Consider the following 18,611-nt stretch of genomic DNA (forward strand, 5'->3'; position numbering starts at 1 on the left):
CCCAAACAGGAAGAAGTGACAATCAACTAAATTATCCCTACTTTCTGATAATTCAGTAGACTTATCATTTAATTCATCGATATCACTCTGGATCCGATATATCGATGAAATTTTTGTCATATGGAACGGACCAGAGGTGAGTTTTCATGAATTTATGAGAAAACTGAACACGAACGACCTTAATCTCAGGTTTACATATGAGATCAGCACAGTCAATAACTTTTCTGGATCTTAAATTATCTGTTGATAATCAAGGTAATTTAGTGTTAGATCTCTATCGTAAACCTACTGCCACTAATAGCCTGTTATATCACAACAGCAGTCACTTCCCACCAACAATCTTTAATGTGCCAAAGGGAGAATATCTGAGACTAAGGAGGAATTGCTCCAATGACCAAGTATTTAAAAGACAGAGTGAAGAGTTGGCCTTAAGATTGAAAAATAGGGGATATAGTAACAGGTCTATTAAAAAAGCATACCACTTGGTTTCTAGGATTGACAGAGATACACTAATCTTTCCTACTAATAATAAGGAGGAAATCCTTGATAAAATTTGATTTATCTGCAATTTCTGCCAGGAATGGCAATCTATACGAGCTATTATTCAAAAGCACTGGAATATATTGATGCTAGATCCTGATCTTCAACAATGTTTGGGCTCCAAAGTCCAAATAAGTTGGCGAAGAGCTAGAAATTTAAGGGACATATGTGTCCGCAGCCACTTCAATATGGAACCCTTAAAAAAGCCAAAAATAACAGGGTCGTTTGCATGTGGACATTGTAAAGCTTGCCCCAATATGATGAATAATAAAAAGGAGATAGTGGACAGATTTGGTAGAAAACACTTTTTTCAACATTACATCAACTGTAATACGGCAGCTGTAATATACTGCCTTGAGTGTTCATGTAACAAAAGATATGTCGGCATGACGACCAGACCACTAAAACAGCGTATTTTAGAACATATTGGGAACGTAAAGAATGTGGCCAGGGATTCACAGAGAATGAAAAAGATAACAACAGTAGCTAGGCATTTTTCTTGTCGTCATGGATCCTGGAAAGACCTAAAAGCTTTTGGTTTGGAAAAAATTTCTATTGGTCCCAGACAAGGGGATCTAACGAAAGAACTTTTGAAAAAGGAATGTGAGTGGACGTTTAGACTGGATACAGTCAGTGCACGGGGGATGAATGAAATGATGAATTATAGTCCCTTTTTGAATACTTAAATTCATCCATTCTATTAAATCGAATCTCTTAATTATTGCATATTGCAATATGTCATTATTCATCAATTTATTCATAATATTATCTAGCTTATCCTGGAGGATGTATGTTAAATAGTCACTAGGGTGATAGTTTATATGAAAATATTGCTTTGTATGGATATTATATATTGTTTCAATAAATATTACATCACAATAATTTTTTTCACTGTATTTTATGATTTGAGCTTACACATTCATTCTATGTTTATTGAATTGCTCACATTTTTGCATCACATTATTATTCACTTTGATTTTTCACGTTCACATTTTTATTATAGCTTTCACATACTGAACTATGATCTTAATTATTTGTCATTTTTAAATATCACTTAGTTGGCACTTATATAGGTGTGTGTGTGTGTATATATATATATATATATATATAATATGTGTATGTAATGTATGTATGTGTACACTTGCATATGTATGCATGTGCATGTATGTGTGCATGTGTATATATATTCCATTTCACTGTATCAATGCACTATATTTGATTACTCTGTATCTGTAATATTATCATTATCATCATTGATTATCTGGAATTTTGTAAATGTCCCCATTGAGTATATGGTTATTTGGTTATTTTAATATGTGGCATTTAATATGCAACAGGATATATATTTGTATCCATTATAATATATATTTTTAGGTGGGTTATCACGATGGCACCTTATTTATTATTTATCAATTTGCTCTTATGATATTGTATTTATTTGAATTAATTTTTCTTAAATATTATAATATATGTACATTGTTATTATGGGTGTATTATAATTATATTTTTTTTTACAACACTAACCACGTCCCCTGTATTTAAATTTACTCCTATTATAATTTAATGATATGTCTATATAATGATTTATTTATTTACATATTTATTCATTATTTATCTATTTATTAATTGACAGTATAATACTGTTCTATGTTTTCACATGTATTATTTATTTGTTAGTGTATTCACCTTTTTTTATTACATTATACCATGTATCCATAATTATTAGAATCTATTTCTTAATAGTATATTGGAGTGTAGATTAATAGTTATACACTATATAGGGAATAGACATTGTTATGAATTTTGGAGATGGTATGAGACATATGTGATACTGGAGATATGTGGGGGGAGATACATTGGTTGAAAGAAAACTCAACCGTTTGACTGATACCTTTTTCTCTTTATTACATGACCGATGGCTGCACATGCTGTGGGGATTTGTTTTTGTTTTGGTTTAGTGAACACGCCCCCTGGCTATGACACTCTATTAACCAGTCGATACGTGGTAATTAGGGATGTGGATAGATTTTACTATATCAACACAATGACGGCACTTAATCCCGCCTTCTATTCTAGTGCAACTCTGGTTGGCTGTTATTGACTGTCCGTCTAGGGAATTAGACCAATCATGCAACAACCGGGACTATAACACTCGGCTGTCTATTTACACTGAGACAGCTTCTTTGAGAAAGCCCGCTTCCGGCGAAACGCGCGTCGGATTGTCAGCTGGGGGATCCCAGTGAGCACTGAGGACCCCTTCACCATACACCCATTTGGAGAATATTCTTGTCAGGTATTGTTCTTTAATCTTTTTCCCTGCTCTCTCATTAGATGTCTATGCTGTGAGTTCCTGCGCTGCTTGGAGCAACAGGTTTCTCACAGTAATTTTGACACTAACAGTAGAAGCATGCTGCACTGTTTCCACGTGTGTCAGGTGCCAGTGAAACTCATTCCACGTCCTCTATATTAATATGACGTGGAACAGCAGAATCTGACCCATAAGTACACATACTTTACCTTTCACATCTATATAGATATTACTGTATATTACTGTATATTCTCCATACTTTCCAAATAGAGGGACGCCTCTTATTGTCCGATACCATTGAATTAATATAAGGTGATATATGGGTTTGGTGTACAGCTTTTTAAATATGTTGTGTTTACACTGTATTGTCTTATTTGTCTTGTCATATTTTTGCCAAGGTATAAGAGGATGCATACCTCTATGAACAATTGAATGTTATCAACTCAATAATATGTATGCTTATAATTCATGCCTCATTAACCAGCCGCTGTAGCTAGAATATTGGCTCAGGGAATATTATATGGACTGGTTTTGGTACATGTATATAAGATTTAATGTGCAGATAAATCTGCAGGTTTAATATTGTCTCAGTATTGATTGGTTGCTGATTGACTATTGTCCATTGGTCTGTGTTAGGTTTTAGAATTGAATCAATAAAGGTTATATTTTAATGTAATTCCTTTTCTATACATTGGATTCTCTTTTTGTTTTCTTTTTTCTTTTATCAGGAGTGTGCCTCATACAAGGAGTCCTTTTTGTCTTTATCTTTTTGTATACGACTTATCATTTATAACAGAAGTTAAATTATATTTACATTCTCAAATCAAAATACCTTGGGTGATGCTGAACCTTTCACACTTTAATTTAGTAGGATAATATTTTTATGCAACTTTACATACAATGTTATATTTCAACTTCTTTTAACCCACCTTGTTATAACCATAATGAGTGTACTGTAAAGACACAGCTGCAGCAATAACATAAAACTAGTTAGTTGAACGTGTGAGTAACCATTACCTCTTGGCTGACCAGCAGTCTGCACTGCCATGTGCTGCTGCTAAGTAGGAAGTCTTGCATCATGGACTTGTCTTTTCAGCTATGTTTAGTATTATTTATTATTGATGATTGTTGTGCAACTGAGTCATTGGTTTCTCATTTTGATGGATTTTGCACATTGCACTACCTTGCATATACAGATGTGTCCTCATACATCTAGCCTCAATATGCCATGCAGCACGACTTGCCTGGCGTGAGTGAGCTGCCAGGTCCTGTGCTACTCTGCTAGAGCTGAGCATCTTTTTGTGACACTTTTATATCTGTGTGCACCCGAGTCTGTATATGTAGCACTTTGTATACAGAGACTCAGTCGCACACAAATATAAGTGTCGCATATCAAATTAATCAGCTGTGTTTGCCGGGGTTTCTTAGTCACATCGCATTGTGGCTTAGACATATTTTCATCAAAAAAGACGCCCGGCGCTATTGTCTCACGGGGCCTGGCGCGCCAAGAGGGTCTTTTTAGCGTGACTCCAGCAAAGATGTGTAAGGACATATCTGTAGTTATATTACTTGCCATTTTAGGGTAAAGATCAAATGCCATCCTACCCAATCTGAACTACAAGTCTCGGTACAGCCTGTTAAAAAATAATAAAACACAGCAATTGCGGTCTACAATGGATCAATACTTCGTGCATTTGTGTTGTATCATTGACACATTGGAAAATGTATTTAATCTGAAAAACGTAGCTGTTCTTTTCATAATTAAACAAGGTACACACCTGAAAAATAAGAGGGATGATCCATTTTTTTTTTTTTGCCCTTGACTGCTGAAACCAGCCAGAGAACATCAGATTTCCTGTATACACATTACACAAATATTGTTCTTATCTATTTCTAAAGATGGGTGAGGTGATGTTTTTACATGCAGTTTGTCATCTATATACACTGCATTTGCTGCATGACATGGGCTCATTGTGACCGATCAACATTGTGCAACACTCTGTCAGGAGCCGATCTTACAGGTTTGTGAACTGCAATCACTTTCTCTGCAGTCAGCTCCAGGTGTGGCGTACAAACTTTGCAATAAGTGGAGCAACTAGACAAAAATTGCCAAAGCGGCCAGATTATTGTATACCTACAGATGTGTCCTCATACATCTAGCCTCAATACGCCACACAGTGCGATATGGCTGGCGCAGTAACGTAACTTCATCCCAGGTGCCCGGAGGCAAGATAAATGTTGGTGCCCCCCCCCCCCAAACTAAAATATACCACCCCCCAGCTGCCCCCCTTATGCAGTTCCTTTTATATAATGCCCCCAGTAGTGGTCCCCCTAAGCAGCGCCCGCCTATGTAGTGCTCCCCAGTAATGGTCCCCCTATGCAGAACCTCCAGTAGTGAGGCCCCTGTAGTTGCCCCCAGTAGTGAGGCCCCCACCGCGCGCGCGCACACACACACACACAAAAAACAAACAAACACTTACCTTTATCCCCGCTCCTGTGCTGCTGCCGTCCATCCCCGACGTCCGCTCCTCGGCACTATGGGAGTGACGTCATTACGTCACTCCCATAGTGCATTGCGGGACCCGGAAGACGGAGCTCACTCCTGAGCTCCGTCCCCGGCACTATGGGAGTGACGTTATGACGTCACTCCCATAGTACACTGCGGGACCCGGAAGACGGAGGGAGCTCCGCCGGGGGTTTGAATAGGAGCCGGGCGCCCGCTGGTAACACACTCAGCGGGCGCCCGGCAAATGGAGGGTGCAGGGGGTGCGACCGCACCCCTTGCACCCTCCGTAGTTACGCCAATGGAGGTGGAGCGCCGATCAGCAGCACTCCTTCCCCATGCAGCTTCCGGGGACAATGGAGCCAGGTGCCCCCTTCAGGGCTGACGCCCGGCGGCAAATGACTCCATTGTCTCCAGGAGTTACGCCACTGGGCTGGCGTGAGTGAGCCACCAACTCCTATACTACTCTGCTAATGTTGGGTGGCAGATGCTTTTTTGTGGGCAAAAAAAAAGCATCTAAGTCACAAGGTAATGTGACTATGACGCATGAGCAGACTGCTGATTTAAATGCATGTATATCTGTGTGAGACTAGGGGCCTGATTCAGAGCCACTCGTAAGCGGCAGCTCGTTCGCTCCGAGCAATGTTTGCCCAACTGCGCATGCGTACGGATCGTTATACGCATGCGTGAACCAGTCAGTGCGGTCGAAATTCATGTGCTCGCAAAATAGCGAATGCCTGCTAATTTGAGTGACAGGATGAGGCGTATGTGGATGGTAACAGGGGAAGGTGCTTGAAAACGGGGAGTGGAGATCCGATCGCAGGCGTGCTTAAAGGTCAAAACGGGCGTTTTAAGGGCGTGCATATTTAAAACAGCAGCGTCATTGACCACGTCACTGGGTTTTTTTTAAGCCAGAACTGCTCGCAAAATTGTGGTAGCAAAAACCAACCACAAGAATAGCGAGCAGTTCATACCCTGTTCGATGTACTCGATTAATCTAATAAATAGCGGACATGACGTAGGATGCGAGCGGCCAGGGGGCGTAGTTTCCTAAAAAACGACCGCAAGTTTTGTTCGCTCGTTCAGACCTAGAGGCGTGAACAGGCCGCAAACAGCGAACGGTTCATTTGAATAGCCACCCCTATTTTCAGGACGAGCGAGCGCTAATTGCGTCCGGCTCTGAATCAGGCCCTAGGACTTTATATGAACCACAATGGAACTTTGAATGAAAAAGGCTGCGTTCGCTACATTGTAGCACTTCGTGTACAGATTCAGAGATTCCGTCACATACAGATGTCTCATCTCAAATTACTCAGCACTCTGCTGGTGCGACCTAGTCATATTGCATTGCGACTAAAGCTGAGCATCCACTATACAATTTTATGTCAGATATCTGTCCAAGTTGGCTTGTTGGAATGAAAACCTGGTAATGTATGGGAGCAAATGACAATCGTCCATTTGCTCACAAACACTGGAAAATAGCCAAATATGGTTGTTCAGACAAATTTGTTAAAACACACAAATGTAACCAAGTTGAACAATTTTTTTGTCCTTATCTCAGTGTTTAAAACTATATGATCAACTGTCATTTGCTCCCATACATTACCAGGTTTTCATTCCAGATTGGACAGATATCTGACAGAAAATTGTATAGTGTATGCCCAGCTTATGATACATTTTCAGCAAATCTCAGAATCAGAGCCTGAGTTGTTACTTGCGTGTGCATGGGCCGAGATGCCACACATGGCCATTACAGATTCTATGCACTCAATCTGCTCATCAGTAAACCATTTTGCTTTAATCAATTATTCCTCTGCAATAACCTTTTTGATAAATGGAAGACAGCAGTTTTAACCTTTTCACTAAAACAAAAAAAAAAAGTGATCATTGCTTGATAAATTTCCCGTAGCCGATTGTAAAATATTTTACAAAGTGTAAATTGTGTACACTTTGATCTGTACTGTGCATGCATATTATACAAGTATGCTGCAGGAAAGTGCCGGCGACGACAACTGTGTAACAAGCTGTTTTTTTTTACATAAAATTAGGCAAACTGCAGTTTCTGTAGTGTACCCATTAATAGCACTTATGAAGGAGATTTCACAGAAATCTCTGGCAAAGTGATAATTAGCACTAAAGATCGCAGTCCCCATTATTATCAATGGGGACTATGATCTCACCCCAATGTACTAAACACCAAAAAAAAAAAAAACTAAGCTTTAACACCGGTAGTTTACACCATCTTTAGATGATGTAAACTACTGTAAGCCTATGAGGGTTCAAGGTGCAGGAGAGAGGTCTTTAGATCTCGCCTCCAGCCAGTTCCGGAAGCTGACGCTGTGCGCATGCAAAGTGTCAGGTTCCCCCGCAAAAGTCTCTCACTTCTGTGGAAACTTCTCCTAAATGCTGGGGATATAACTCGCAGGGACAGCAGTTACCGCAACCGCTGTCCCTGCGAGTTCCACGTAGGACATAGCCAGGATATTTTTATTCAAAAATTAAAATATCCACGGTGAATCAGGTACATAATATTCGCAGCAGTGCTGCGATTAGTACATAGACCCCTGAAGGGGTCCAATTACTAAGCTGTGTTAGGAGATAAAGTGAATGGTGATAAGGTGCCAGCCAATCAGCCTGTCATTTTTCAAACACAGCCTGTGAGACGGCAGTTAAGAGCGGATTGGCTGGTACCTTATCTCCGTTCACTTTATCTCCTACCACAGCTCTCCTAAGTGCTCTATGTACAGAAGTGCCATTAGAAATGTATGACCATTAATAGACTACACTAAGTAATGCATGTTGTGTTGATGAGCAGTCATCCCAACGTGTTTAGGAACTAAATCAATGACAGCTGATCATAGCCGAGTTATTTTAAAGTTTTAGCAACTCTATAAAAATTAAGTGAATGTTGTTAAATACAAGTAATAAAAAAACAACAACAAGTCAACACTCAAAATCTGTAAAACAGTAAACATGAACACTGGCAATGGAGATCCTTTATTGGCAAGACTTAAATATTGGTTAATTGAAAAACTTTGTTTTCAATAAGTTACTTGAGGAATACTTACCAAAAATGGATAAAAATGCATTCAATGATTACACAACTGTACAGAAATGCCTGGCAAAATTCAGCATGTTAGTATTCATTTTACATTAACATACATAAACAAATTAAGTACTTGCACCTCAAAACAGAGAGAGGTTAAATATTTAATTAAAAGGTACTTTTTTCTTTTCAAGACGATAGAGTTTAGTCCGCAAGTCATTTGCTTGTTCATTCACATACAGTCTGAGTCTTCCTACTTTAGTAAAGTACACGGAGATGCTTGTACATCACATGACATATTAGTTTGTCTTGGAGAAGTCTTTTTGTGAGGTGGTGTTAATGTTAAAGCAACGTAGTTCGGAAGGTTGCCAGTTTGCCACCTAAGGCAAGTAGTTTTGGAATGTTTATATAAGTGGCTGGATTGGCTAAACCGTTTTCCACAATTCAGGCAGGCGTACGGCTTTTCACCTGTATGTACCCGGATGTGCTTCTTACAGTCTGTTAAAGTCAGAAAAGTTTTACAGCATATTTTACAGGCATATTTGCGGGCACCCTCTACCACCAACACATTATGCTCCGATAAAGCTTTCTTGCACTTTGAAAGTACATCTGCAGATGCCCTTGTCAACTGTGGTGGACCTTGCTGAGATGTGTTTCCATTTTCATAAGATGAACTTGCCCCATTCATCATATATTGGGAACTGGAGTTATCCTGTACCTTAGTGCTGCAAACAGATGTTACAATAGGCATTTTGGGGGCAATACGACGATAATTTGGTAAGTTAAAAGCTCTGCCCCTTGTGTTTCCCATGATAGATCTTGACATAGAGTAAAACCCTGACCCAGATCTAGAGAATTCCATTCCGAATGGATCATTTCCACGATAATTTGGGGATTGACCACAGGGTATACTCATGTCCTGCATAGGACGAGCAAATTGAGAATCTGGACCATCACCAAAAGAACTGTCCATGTGAGACATAGACAAGTGACTGCTGGGTCCTGACTCCGGGCTCACTAGGTAGGACACTTCCCCATCCATTCTACAATCACTGGTTGTATTTGGAATGCTATCGTCACTGTTTTGACTTAAGCTGAGGTTGCCATTTCTGTTCTTGTTAAGAAAATTAGAAATGCTAAAAGAGGATTTGTGCTCCAAATTGGCAGTCACGTCTAAAATATGAATATCCCCTACCCTGTCTGTACTAGACTGGGGGTCCGAAAAGCTACGGTCACTACTTTCTGGACTTAGTTCAATCTTTTCTGCATTTGCAACACCTTCTACTTCAACCGGCTCACTTCCTTCTGCTTGGGATGTGACATCACTTACCTCATCCTGAGGTTCAGGGGAGCTCAGAGGCTCAGATTTAACAATGACTCTCATGTGGTCTTTTTCATCCATTGTAATATCATGGGTCTCAGAGGAATACATTGTCTTATCACAACCAGAGTCTTGACCATAACTGGATTCAACTGGGTTCGCTTGAGACGTCATGGAAATAATGTTTTCCCCACTGTTGTCTGACTGGCTGGGTACTTGTGTGTCTTCTTGGGTGTTGTACGACTGGTCAAACATGAGTGTGCTCTCCTCGTGGTTGTCTGTTGCAGAGTCAGATTTAATGTTGTCTGACATTTTTAGTGAATCAGGAGAAAAATATTCTTCACGAGAATTCCCGATGGATTGTGCACTTTCGTTGGTAACATCTGTTATGAGACACTGTTCAATGGATGTTCTCATGCGCTGCCTAGCCCTTTCTTCACATGACTGCTTTCTTTTGTGGAGACGTCTTATTGGAAAGGTGGCCCTTTGCTCCACCATGTTATTTCGTGCTGAGAAATTCATTGAATTCTGCTGCTGTTCCTCATTACCCTGATTTGAATTCAAGGCAGAGCTCACTATGCTTAATCCCAGTTGCTGAAGCATGAATGACCTCTGCATTCGTGCACTCTGCTCCTGAGCTCTGTCATTGGGTGAAGACATGGGCAATGTCCTTGTAGTCAGGTAGTGCTTACATGCTTTCACTACAGAATTCAGGTGGAGGTGGGATGCTGCCAATAACACGTCCATCACATTGCTCTCTCCAAGCATAAGAGTGGAAGTATACATCATATCAATAAGAGCAGCAAAGGCTTCAGCTGTTACCACCTCACTGTCCAGCTGGATCATGTTCATGCTCTGGTCGCTGTCTGCCCCAGTAAATAAAGCTCGGAAATGTGTACTGCATGCAGCTAGCACAGAGCGATGAGCTTTGAAATGTCGACTGCCCACTACTATTACACAATCACAGAGCTGGCCTTGGAGACGCTGGTAATTTAACTGCTGAAAGGTCTGCTCAAAGTGTCCCGGAAAGTCCATGGTCCTGAAAAGAAATGAATATGCCATTAGTACAAAATGATAACAAAAAAAAAACAGTATAAAAATTAAAATTCCAGTAATTTTTTATGCTAAAATACACAGAGTAGCAGTAACTGAAAAACACTTGCAGCACATCTATACAGATCTTGCACAGGATAAAGGCTCTTTTCTTTTTGGCTGGCTAGTCCCAACAAATCACGACTACCATTAGCCAGGTCACACGTATGCAGCACCAAAGCAATTATCATAAGGCATGCGTTATTCAAATAACGCTAGTGTAATGGTTCCACACACCTTGTGATCAGGTCAGATCACCGATACCAAACTGTACTGATCTGAATGTTCAGGCTAACTTCCAGATGGCAATGCAAGAATAGGTTCCAGCAACAGGTGACATGATGATCCCATACAGCCGGCAATAAGAATCATTACTAGAGAAAGTTACCTTTAATGCCCAATAACTTAAGCTGGGTACACATTAGCCGATGTGTACCCAGCGCGATATCAGCGGCGATGGGACCCGGCGTGCGACAAGTGCATACAAACTTGCCGATGCCAGGTCTGATGGGGAGAGGGACGTGCCATGCTGCTTTCTGCAGCATGACCATCGTTAGCAACATCCACTGTCAGCACTGCAGTAGGGCCGATTGGGCGATGTCGCTAACGACCTGCAGGAGTGCGCATATCATGGGTACACACTAGACCATGTACCAAATATGTCGATCTTCAGGATCGGATGACATATGGTCTAGTGTGTACCCACCTTAACGCCTTTACTTGGACATACCATGTTGCACTGCAAGGAGTGCTTTGTACTTGTCTGAAATATGATTATCCTATTGTGCGGCTAAGAAAGTATATTGTAACAACAGCTAGTTATGAACTTATTAAGTATGTGACGGTGATGTGTGGTATGGACATTTTTTATTTTGGATGTCACCAGCCAACAAGCATCACCACACCCATGAAATGTTTGCTTTGCAATAGAAACAGCTATTTGCACCTCATGTACAATGCTACTGAAGCGCAAATTGCAAAACAGCCTGCAAACAGATTGTATTACAATAACTTCTTTGTACTTATATTATCTGGATATGGGTTTTCAGTTCAATTAACGGTTATATTATAGTCTTTGAAGAAATAGTGACAAAATGGCAACAGAAACTGGAGGTATATAATGCAGAGGGGCCCAGTCTTCTGTAATATAGAAACTACTTTAGTACAATATGTGCACAGCCATGGCCAAAAGTTGAGAATGACACAAGTATTGGTTTTCACAAAGTTTGCTGCTTCATTGGTTTTAGACCTTTTTGTCAGATGTTACTATGGTATACTGAAGTAAAATTACAAGCATTTCATAAGTGTCAAAGGCTTTTATTGACAAGTACATTAAGTCTATGCAAAGAGTCAATATTTGCAGTGTTGACCCTTCTTTTTCAAGACCTCTGCAATTCGCCCTGGCATGCTGTCAATCAAAGCAATGGGATTAAGGTCTGGGGAGTTTCCTGACCATGGACCCAAAATTTCGATGTTTTGTTCCCCGAGCCACTTAGTCATCACTTTTGCCTTATGGCAAGGTGCTCCATCATGCTGGAAAAGGCATTGTTCATCACCAAACTGTACTTGGATGGTTGGGAGAAGTTGCTCTTGGAGGATGTTTTGTAACCATTCTTTATTCATGGCTGTGTTCTTAGGAAAAATTGTGAGTGAGCCCACTCCCTTGGCCGAGAAATAACCCCACACATGAATGGTCTCAGGATGCTTTACTGTTGGCATGACACAGGACTGATGGTAGCACTCACCTTTCCTTCTCCGGACAAGTGTTTTTCTAAATGCCCCAAACAATCTGAAAGGGGATTCATCAGAGAAAATAACTGTAGCTCAGTCCTCAGCAGTTCAATCCCTGTACATTTTGCAGAATATCAGTCTGTCCCTTATGTTTTTGCTGGAGAGAAGTGGCTTCTTTGCTGCCCTTCTTGACACCAGGCCATCCTCCAAAAGTCTTTGCCTCACTGTGCGTGAAGATGCGCTCATACCTGCCTGCTTCCATTCCAGAGCAAGCTCTGCACTGGTGGTGCCCCGATTCCGCAGCTGAATCAAATTTAGTAGACAGTCCTGGCACTTACTGGACGTTCTTCAGCGCCCTGAAGCCTTCTTCACAACTATTGAACCTCTCTTTGAGTTCTTGATGATCCGGTAAATGGTTGATTTAGGTGCAATCTTACAAGCAGCAGTATCCATGCCTGTGAAGGCCTTTTTGTGGAAAGCAATGATGATTGCACGTGTTCCTTGTAGGTAACCATGGTTAACAGAGGAAGAACAATGATTTCAAGCTTCACCCTCCTTTTACAGCTTCCAGTCTGTTATTCTAACTCAATCAGCATGACAGAGTGATCTCCAGCCTTGTCATCGTCAACACTCTCATCCATGTTAACGAGAGAATCACTGTTGTCCGCTGGTCCTTTTGTGGCAGGGCTGAAATGCAGTGGTATGTTGTTTTTGGGTATAAGTTCATTGTCATGGCAAAGAGGGACTTTGCAATTAATTGCAATTCATCTGATCACTCTTCATGACATTCTGGAGTAAATGCAAATTGCCATCATAAAAACTGAAGCAGGAGACTATTGTGACAACCAATACTTGAGTCATTGTCATAACTTTTGGCCATGGCTGTATGTTGATCCACCAATTAATTAACGTGGCCTGAGGTCCCAAATCAGGAAGTTATGGTATAAACAATTTAACTCAATGTGGATCCTGATGGTCTTCACACCAAACCAAAATGCCTTGCACAGTAATTTATTCTCTTACCCCAGCTACACGTTATTTAATATTTACTAACTAGCTGTTGCCCACGATTAAATCGCTTCTGCCAACATTTTCCTTTATTTGAGGTGTTATACCTGTATTGCTTTGCATAGAAGCCCAGTTTTTATTCTTATATTAGTATAGATAAAATAAATGCTAAGCAAGTCATTTTTTATATTTTATTCTACATGGATAAGGTATTATTTTGGCAGTGCATTGGGACAAATGTTTTTTTTCTTATCAAAAGAAAAAAAATACTGCAAAAGTAAACACATATCTAGCAAATGTTACCTTCATGCAACAGGCTTATTTACTTTCACTAATTTAACATTAGTTACTTTTCTCCAGAGTAGTAGAATACCAAATCTGTATTTACTGAAGATTACAGATAAAGTACTAGGTTTTTAACCATTGGAAGGCGCCTAAAGGTCTCCTAGTGCCAACATTAATAGCTAGCCATGTACCATAAGATCTAGTTCACCTAAATATATTAATGCAGAGTGGTAGATGGTAACCATTTCAAGTCTTCTGTGGTTGCCCTAGTAATTTCACAATGGGATGTCATGAATGTAAGTGGAAATTCCAAATACCCCCACCATAGAGACAAGCTGCATTTAGCCTGGCAATCCAGGAACTTAACATACTTCCTAACTCAAAATTAGACATTGGAGATGTTGCCTTGAAAGAATGCTTACTAAAATCTAAGTGCAAGTATGGCTACTCTAAAACAGAGAACTATGAGTATTTGGTAAGAACTGGTTATGGAGGTTTCCCATTAGCAAATGTTACAGGTTGATTACAAGTGACCTACAAGTGTCCATATGAAAATCAGATTTCTCAAGTTGATCTCAGCAACTCTGAAGTGATGGCCCAATAACCTAGGGATCAAGATGTGGTCTTGCAGCTGGGTTCCACTATAGTGTTGTGGGGAATTGAGGTACCACAGCAATAGAAAAGGAGCTCCAATGTTCAGCATTAGTTTGTGAAGAATAATCAGAGAGGTGTGGGAGTGGAAGGTTTGAGAGTTCAAAGAGGTACAGTAGCTGACCAGTCTTCATTCCTTCTGCTGTTCACTGGCTCATGTGTAGTCTCCTTCCAGAGAAACAGCGGAGCAAGTATTTGTTGATGGTGGTGTCAATTCTTTGGTATTCCCTGCACAATATTTAATGGGGGGTGTTCATGTTTAATGACCCCTTAAAGTGGAGGGGTTAAACTATATTTTTATACATCTCACTTGTGACTTTTTTGCTCTTTCCCAGTTGTAAGGGGGATGTAGTCATTAGGATGACACATGCAATGTCAACATTCATAATGTCGACACCACAATGTCAACATTGTTAAAATGTAAACATTGTCAGAATGTTGACATGTGATGTTGACATTAGGGGTAGGCTATGGGTGGCAGGGGAAGGTTAGGGTTATGAGTGAAATACAAACCGGTACGCTGCATGATCACATGACTGCCGTGATCCGGAAGCCTCGCTTAACTAGCAGCCGTCGGAAGCAGGTAAGGCACCGCTGGGCTACCAGGGACGATATGATGGCATTCTAACATGTCGACATTTCATCATTGTCTACATGATGAAAGTTTACATATCATAATACACCCATTGTAAGATATCTGTATACTACAATTGTTTATTTAATTTATATATTACAAACAGCACACAGATTGAACTTACTCCCCATAGCTTTTAACTAGTGTCAAAGTGGTAATATATTTTCACCAGCTTGACAAGCCAAACATAAGTTTGGATGGTATGATTATCTTTTTGTATGTTGTGTTGCGTTATGTGGTACAATTGGCATTGAGAACACAGATGCCAGTGCATCTTACGTGGCAATGCTGTGTCTGCAAATCTAAGACCGCATAATGCAGTATCTGTGGCTGGCCACAGCACTTGAGCGGGCACTTGCCACTGCATTCCCCCAGTGGTCTAAAAGTTTTTGAGAAGTCTTCACTTTGTTTTATTTTTTTGTTTAATCTAGTTCTCCTAGCAGCTGTTCCTGCAGGCTGGTGGTCTCTATGCTAGATTGTGATGTACCCGAGTCTGCCTCATTACCCCGTGCACCATCACGCTTCTTGTTGTCACTTGCTGCTGCTAGGTTCATCCAATTTTCAGCAATGCGCTCCAGGCAACTTTTTGCACATCAGCAACTGAGTGTTACATTGCTTTTTCAAACCCTTTGGAAAATGTTTGTAGATCACTAGGTGACATTTGATCATATACTAGGAATTCCCTTCATGACTTATGAGTCTAACAAGTTCCATTGTTTCCATACATATTGTCAATGTTTTCAGCATCCAATTATTTTTTTTAGCAGATGTTGTCTTGCAAGTGTGTTGTATAGGAATTCTTTATACCGGAGTATAAGGTTGATGCTCTCCATCAGGAAGGTATGGAGACAGGTAGCTACTGCTGATGCTAGTGGATGGTAGTTACTGACCACCTTGATCATAATAAACAATGCTCCTTAACTAAGGTGCTGATACGGCTGCCTGGGAAGCGCCTATATGTCTTTATTAGCTACATGAACAGTTATGTGTTCTGCTAGACTTCTTCACTACCATAGTGGATATACAGTATCTTAAAATATTGAGTGGTTATTGGTCATTTTTATTTTTGGATTTGTTTTTAATTCTCCTGGACTACAGCCATTGAAGCCTGTAACAACAGTGCAGGCATAATGGTCACGGTCATCTAATCCCCTAGGCTGCAGAATAGGTAGCCTGGAAAGGCCAAGTGAGTGTATAGATCAGGAAACATCACTAACAACAAACCTTAGGTTTTAGGCTTGTAACATTGATTACATGAATCTAAACCTATTACAATATACAAGTATAAACAGGGAAATTATTTGAATGACCATAACCCTTTAAAATTTTGCACTAGTTGTCTATTCACACCTTTACAACAGATCCATGGGTTTGCTGAATTCATTTACTTTATTTTTACATTTTTTTAGTCTGTTGTAACTCACAATTCAAACATTCACAATTCAGCAATTTGCTGTGGGAATAAGTAAAAATTGTTTTAACAACTGGGGGTGAGAGTGAAAATTGGATTCATCCTAAATGCCCATAGACAGCAGGATCCATACTACTCTATAGATTGTAAGCTTGCGAGCAGGGCCTTCCTACCTATATATCTGTCTATTACCCAGTTTTGTTCTATTAATGTTTACAATTGTAAAGCGCAACGGAATATGCTGCGCTATATAAGAAATTGTTAGTAAATAATAAATACTCTCACAAACACAGCCGGATCCAAACTAAATATATCTACTAAATCCTATACATACGGGACCCATTTTTCAATGATAAATAACTTCTTTAGCTCTCGTTATAGGGGTTTATGGCATGTTTTCAATATTTAACAAACACTGGCATTCGGCAGCATGGCCCTCGCTAATGGTGTCGAACCGTCGATGACTATGTGCAGGAGCGCGCTTAGTCAATTAATTGAGGGTACACACTAGATGATGTGCCCTATATGTCGTCCAATACGGCCAGATCGGACGACATATCATCTAGTGTGCACGTACCAGCCATTAGATTACTGCTGCTTGTCACTGCATCACTCTCACCATCTAGAAATTCTGTCCCCAGTGCCGGCAATGGGAACGGGAACCTGGCAGCAACCTATCCGGCTTCAGCAAAGCCTTCCAGGCACTGTCGTGTCCCTACCGGGTGAAAGTGTCATGCGCATGACACGGAAACCCGCCCCTGGCAGTGGTAGGCTGCCAGCAACAGAAGAGAAGATGCTGCTGAGGAGGGAGATCATCGCTGGACCAAGCTGGTGGGGTTAAGTAATGATGAATACCAGTGGCATATTCATTAGTATGGGGGGGGGGAATCTGGCTTTTACACTCGTCAGACAATGAAATGCAGCAAATATAAAGTCACATGGAAGAAATATTACTTTGCTTTTTAAAGTGATGGATGACTGAAACCAAAGTGTGGAACCTGGAGATCTGGCACCGCAGAAAGAAGAGGTGACTCCCCAGCTCCGTCGCTGCTGCTCTCACCGTGGGAGACATTGGTTATATGCTGTTACCTGCCCGCCCGAGGGCTGCACATAGTACATGGCAGTGACCTGCAGCATGACCTATTCCTCAACCCTGACTACATGCATCATGCTGTGACAACATAATGAAATAATGTGAGCGGTTTAAAGTGGATTTATTAGGTTTTAGCCCAAACACATGACGACACGTGATGCATGTCACACAGCAGCCCCTGGGGAGTGATCGGGGCCGGCAGGAATCTGATCTACGAGGCTTTGTGCCGCTGTGTTACTGAGCTCACGGTCTGCGATGGGGCTGCACTGACACACGGGTGAGGAAGCATGCGTTACATACATGTACATTTGTGGGGAGGGATGTAAACACACCGGGGGGAGGGCTCCGGGGGTGGTGTCGGCTCCCCGGTGTGAAGGACCAGAAGGAGCTGTCACTCCAGCGCTCGGCAGTCACGTCTCTCCTCACCTGTGTCGCCGCCGGCACAGGGCCTCGGTCACACAGCGGTCTCTTTGTGTCTGGCAGCTCCCCCGGGTGCTGGTGCTCTTGGCCTCAGCTCGGCCTCCTTCTCCGGCTGCCGGACGTGACGAGCAGATCTGGGCCGGGCGGAGAGCAGCAGACAGGGGGCGGCGCAGACGGGAGGGGGCGACCGCCAGGCTCCTCCCATAGCAAGGTCCCCGCAGCAAGGACAGGAGCACGGAGCGACGCCGCGCCCTGATTGGTCACTTCCCCTCTGTTCTGTCGCGATTCGTAGGGATGGGACATCGAAAGAAAACATTGGAAGTACCGATTTTTTTAACATTGGATACAAAACATTGTTTAGTCCTAAAGATTGATTTTGGAACATCGATGTTAACTGATGTTTCTATTTTTTTTTTAAAGTAAATTACATACTTAAACATAGAATACACTTATAAACTACTGAAATCATTCTCTTATGTTTATTTGATGGAGGTTTACAGTGTATACAGAAACAGTAGAAAAACATTAAGGACACAGGGGTCCAAACAATGAGGATGATGATGTCACA

At 41.1% G+C, this 18,611-nt stretch overlaps 1 protein-coding gene across 3 annotated transcripts; it reads right to left on the reverse strand.

Moving 5' to 3' along the window:
* Positions 1–8,329: 8,329 nt before the first annotated feature.
* On the reverse strand, positions 8,330–18,260 carry ZBTB5 (zinc finger and BTB domain containing 5). 3 transcript variants are annotated; one of them, XM_088460100.1, is made up of 2 exons: positions 17,956–18,260; positions 8,330–10,757 (listed from the first exon to the last, which is right to left on the reverse strand). In XM_088460100.1, exon 2 carries the CDS (start codon positions 10,751–10,753, stop codon positions 8,651–8,653), a length of 2,103 nt encoding a protein of 700 aa, XP_088316226.1. In that variant the 5' UTR covers positions 10,754–10,757; positions 17,956–18,260; the 3' UTR covers positions 8,330–8,650. The 3 variants fall into 3 exon arrangements, with proteins under 3 accessions (XP_088316226.1, XP_088316224.1, XP_088316225.1); XM_088460098.1 differs by having other exon boundaries at positions 17,924–18,260; XM_088460099.1 differs by having other exon boundaries at positions 18,050–18,259.
* Positions 18,261–18,611: the final 351 nt, after the last annotated feature.

The sequence above is a fragment of the Taudactylus pleione genome, unplaced genomic scaffold, assembly GCF_031769625.1.
Source record: "Taudactylus pleione unplaced genomic scaffold, aTauple2 ptg000967l, whole genome shotgun sequence".
Taxonomy (NCBI): Eukaryota; Metazoa; Chordata; class Amphibia; order Anura; family Myobatrachidae; genus Taudactylus; species Taudactylus pleione.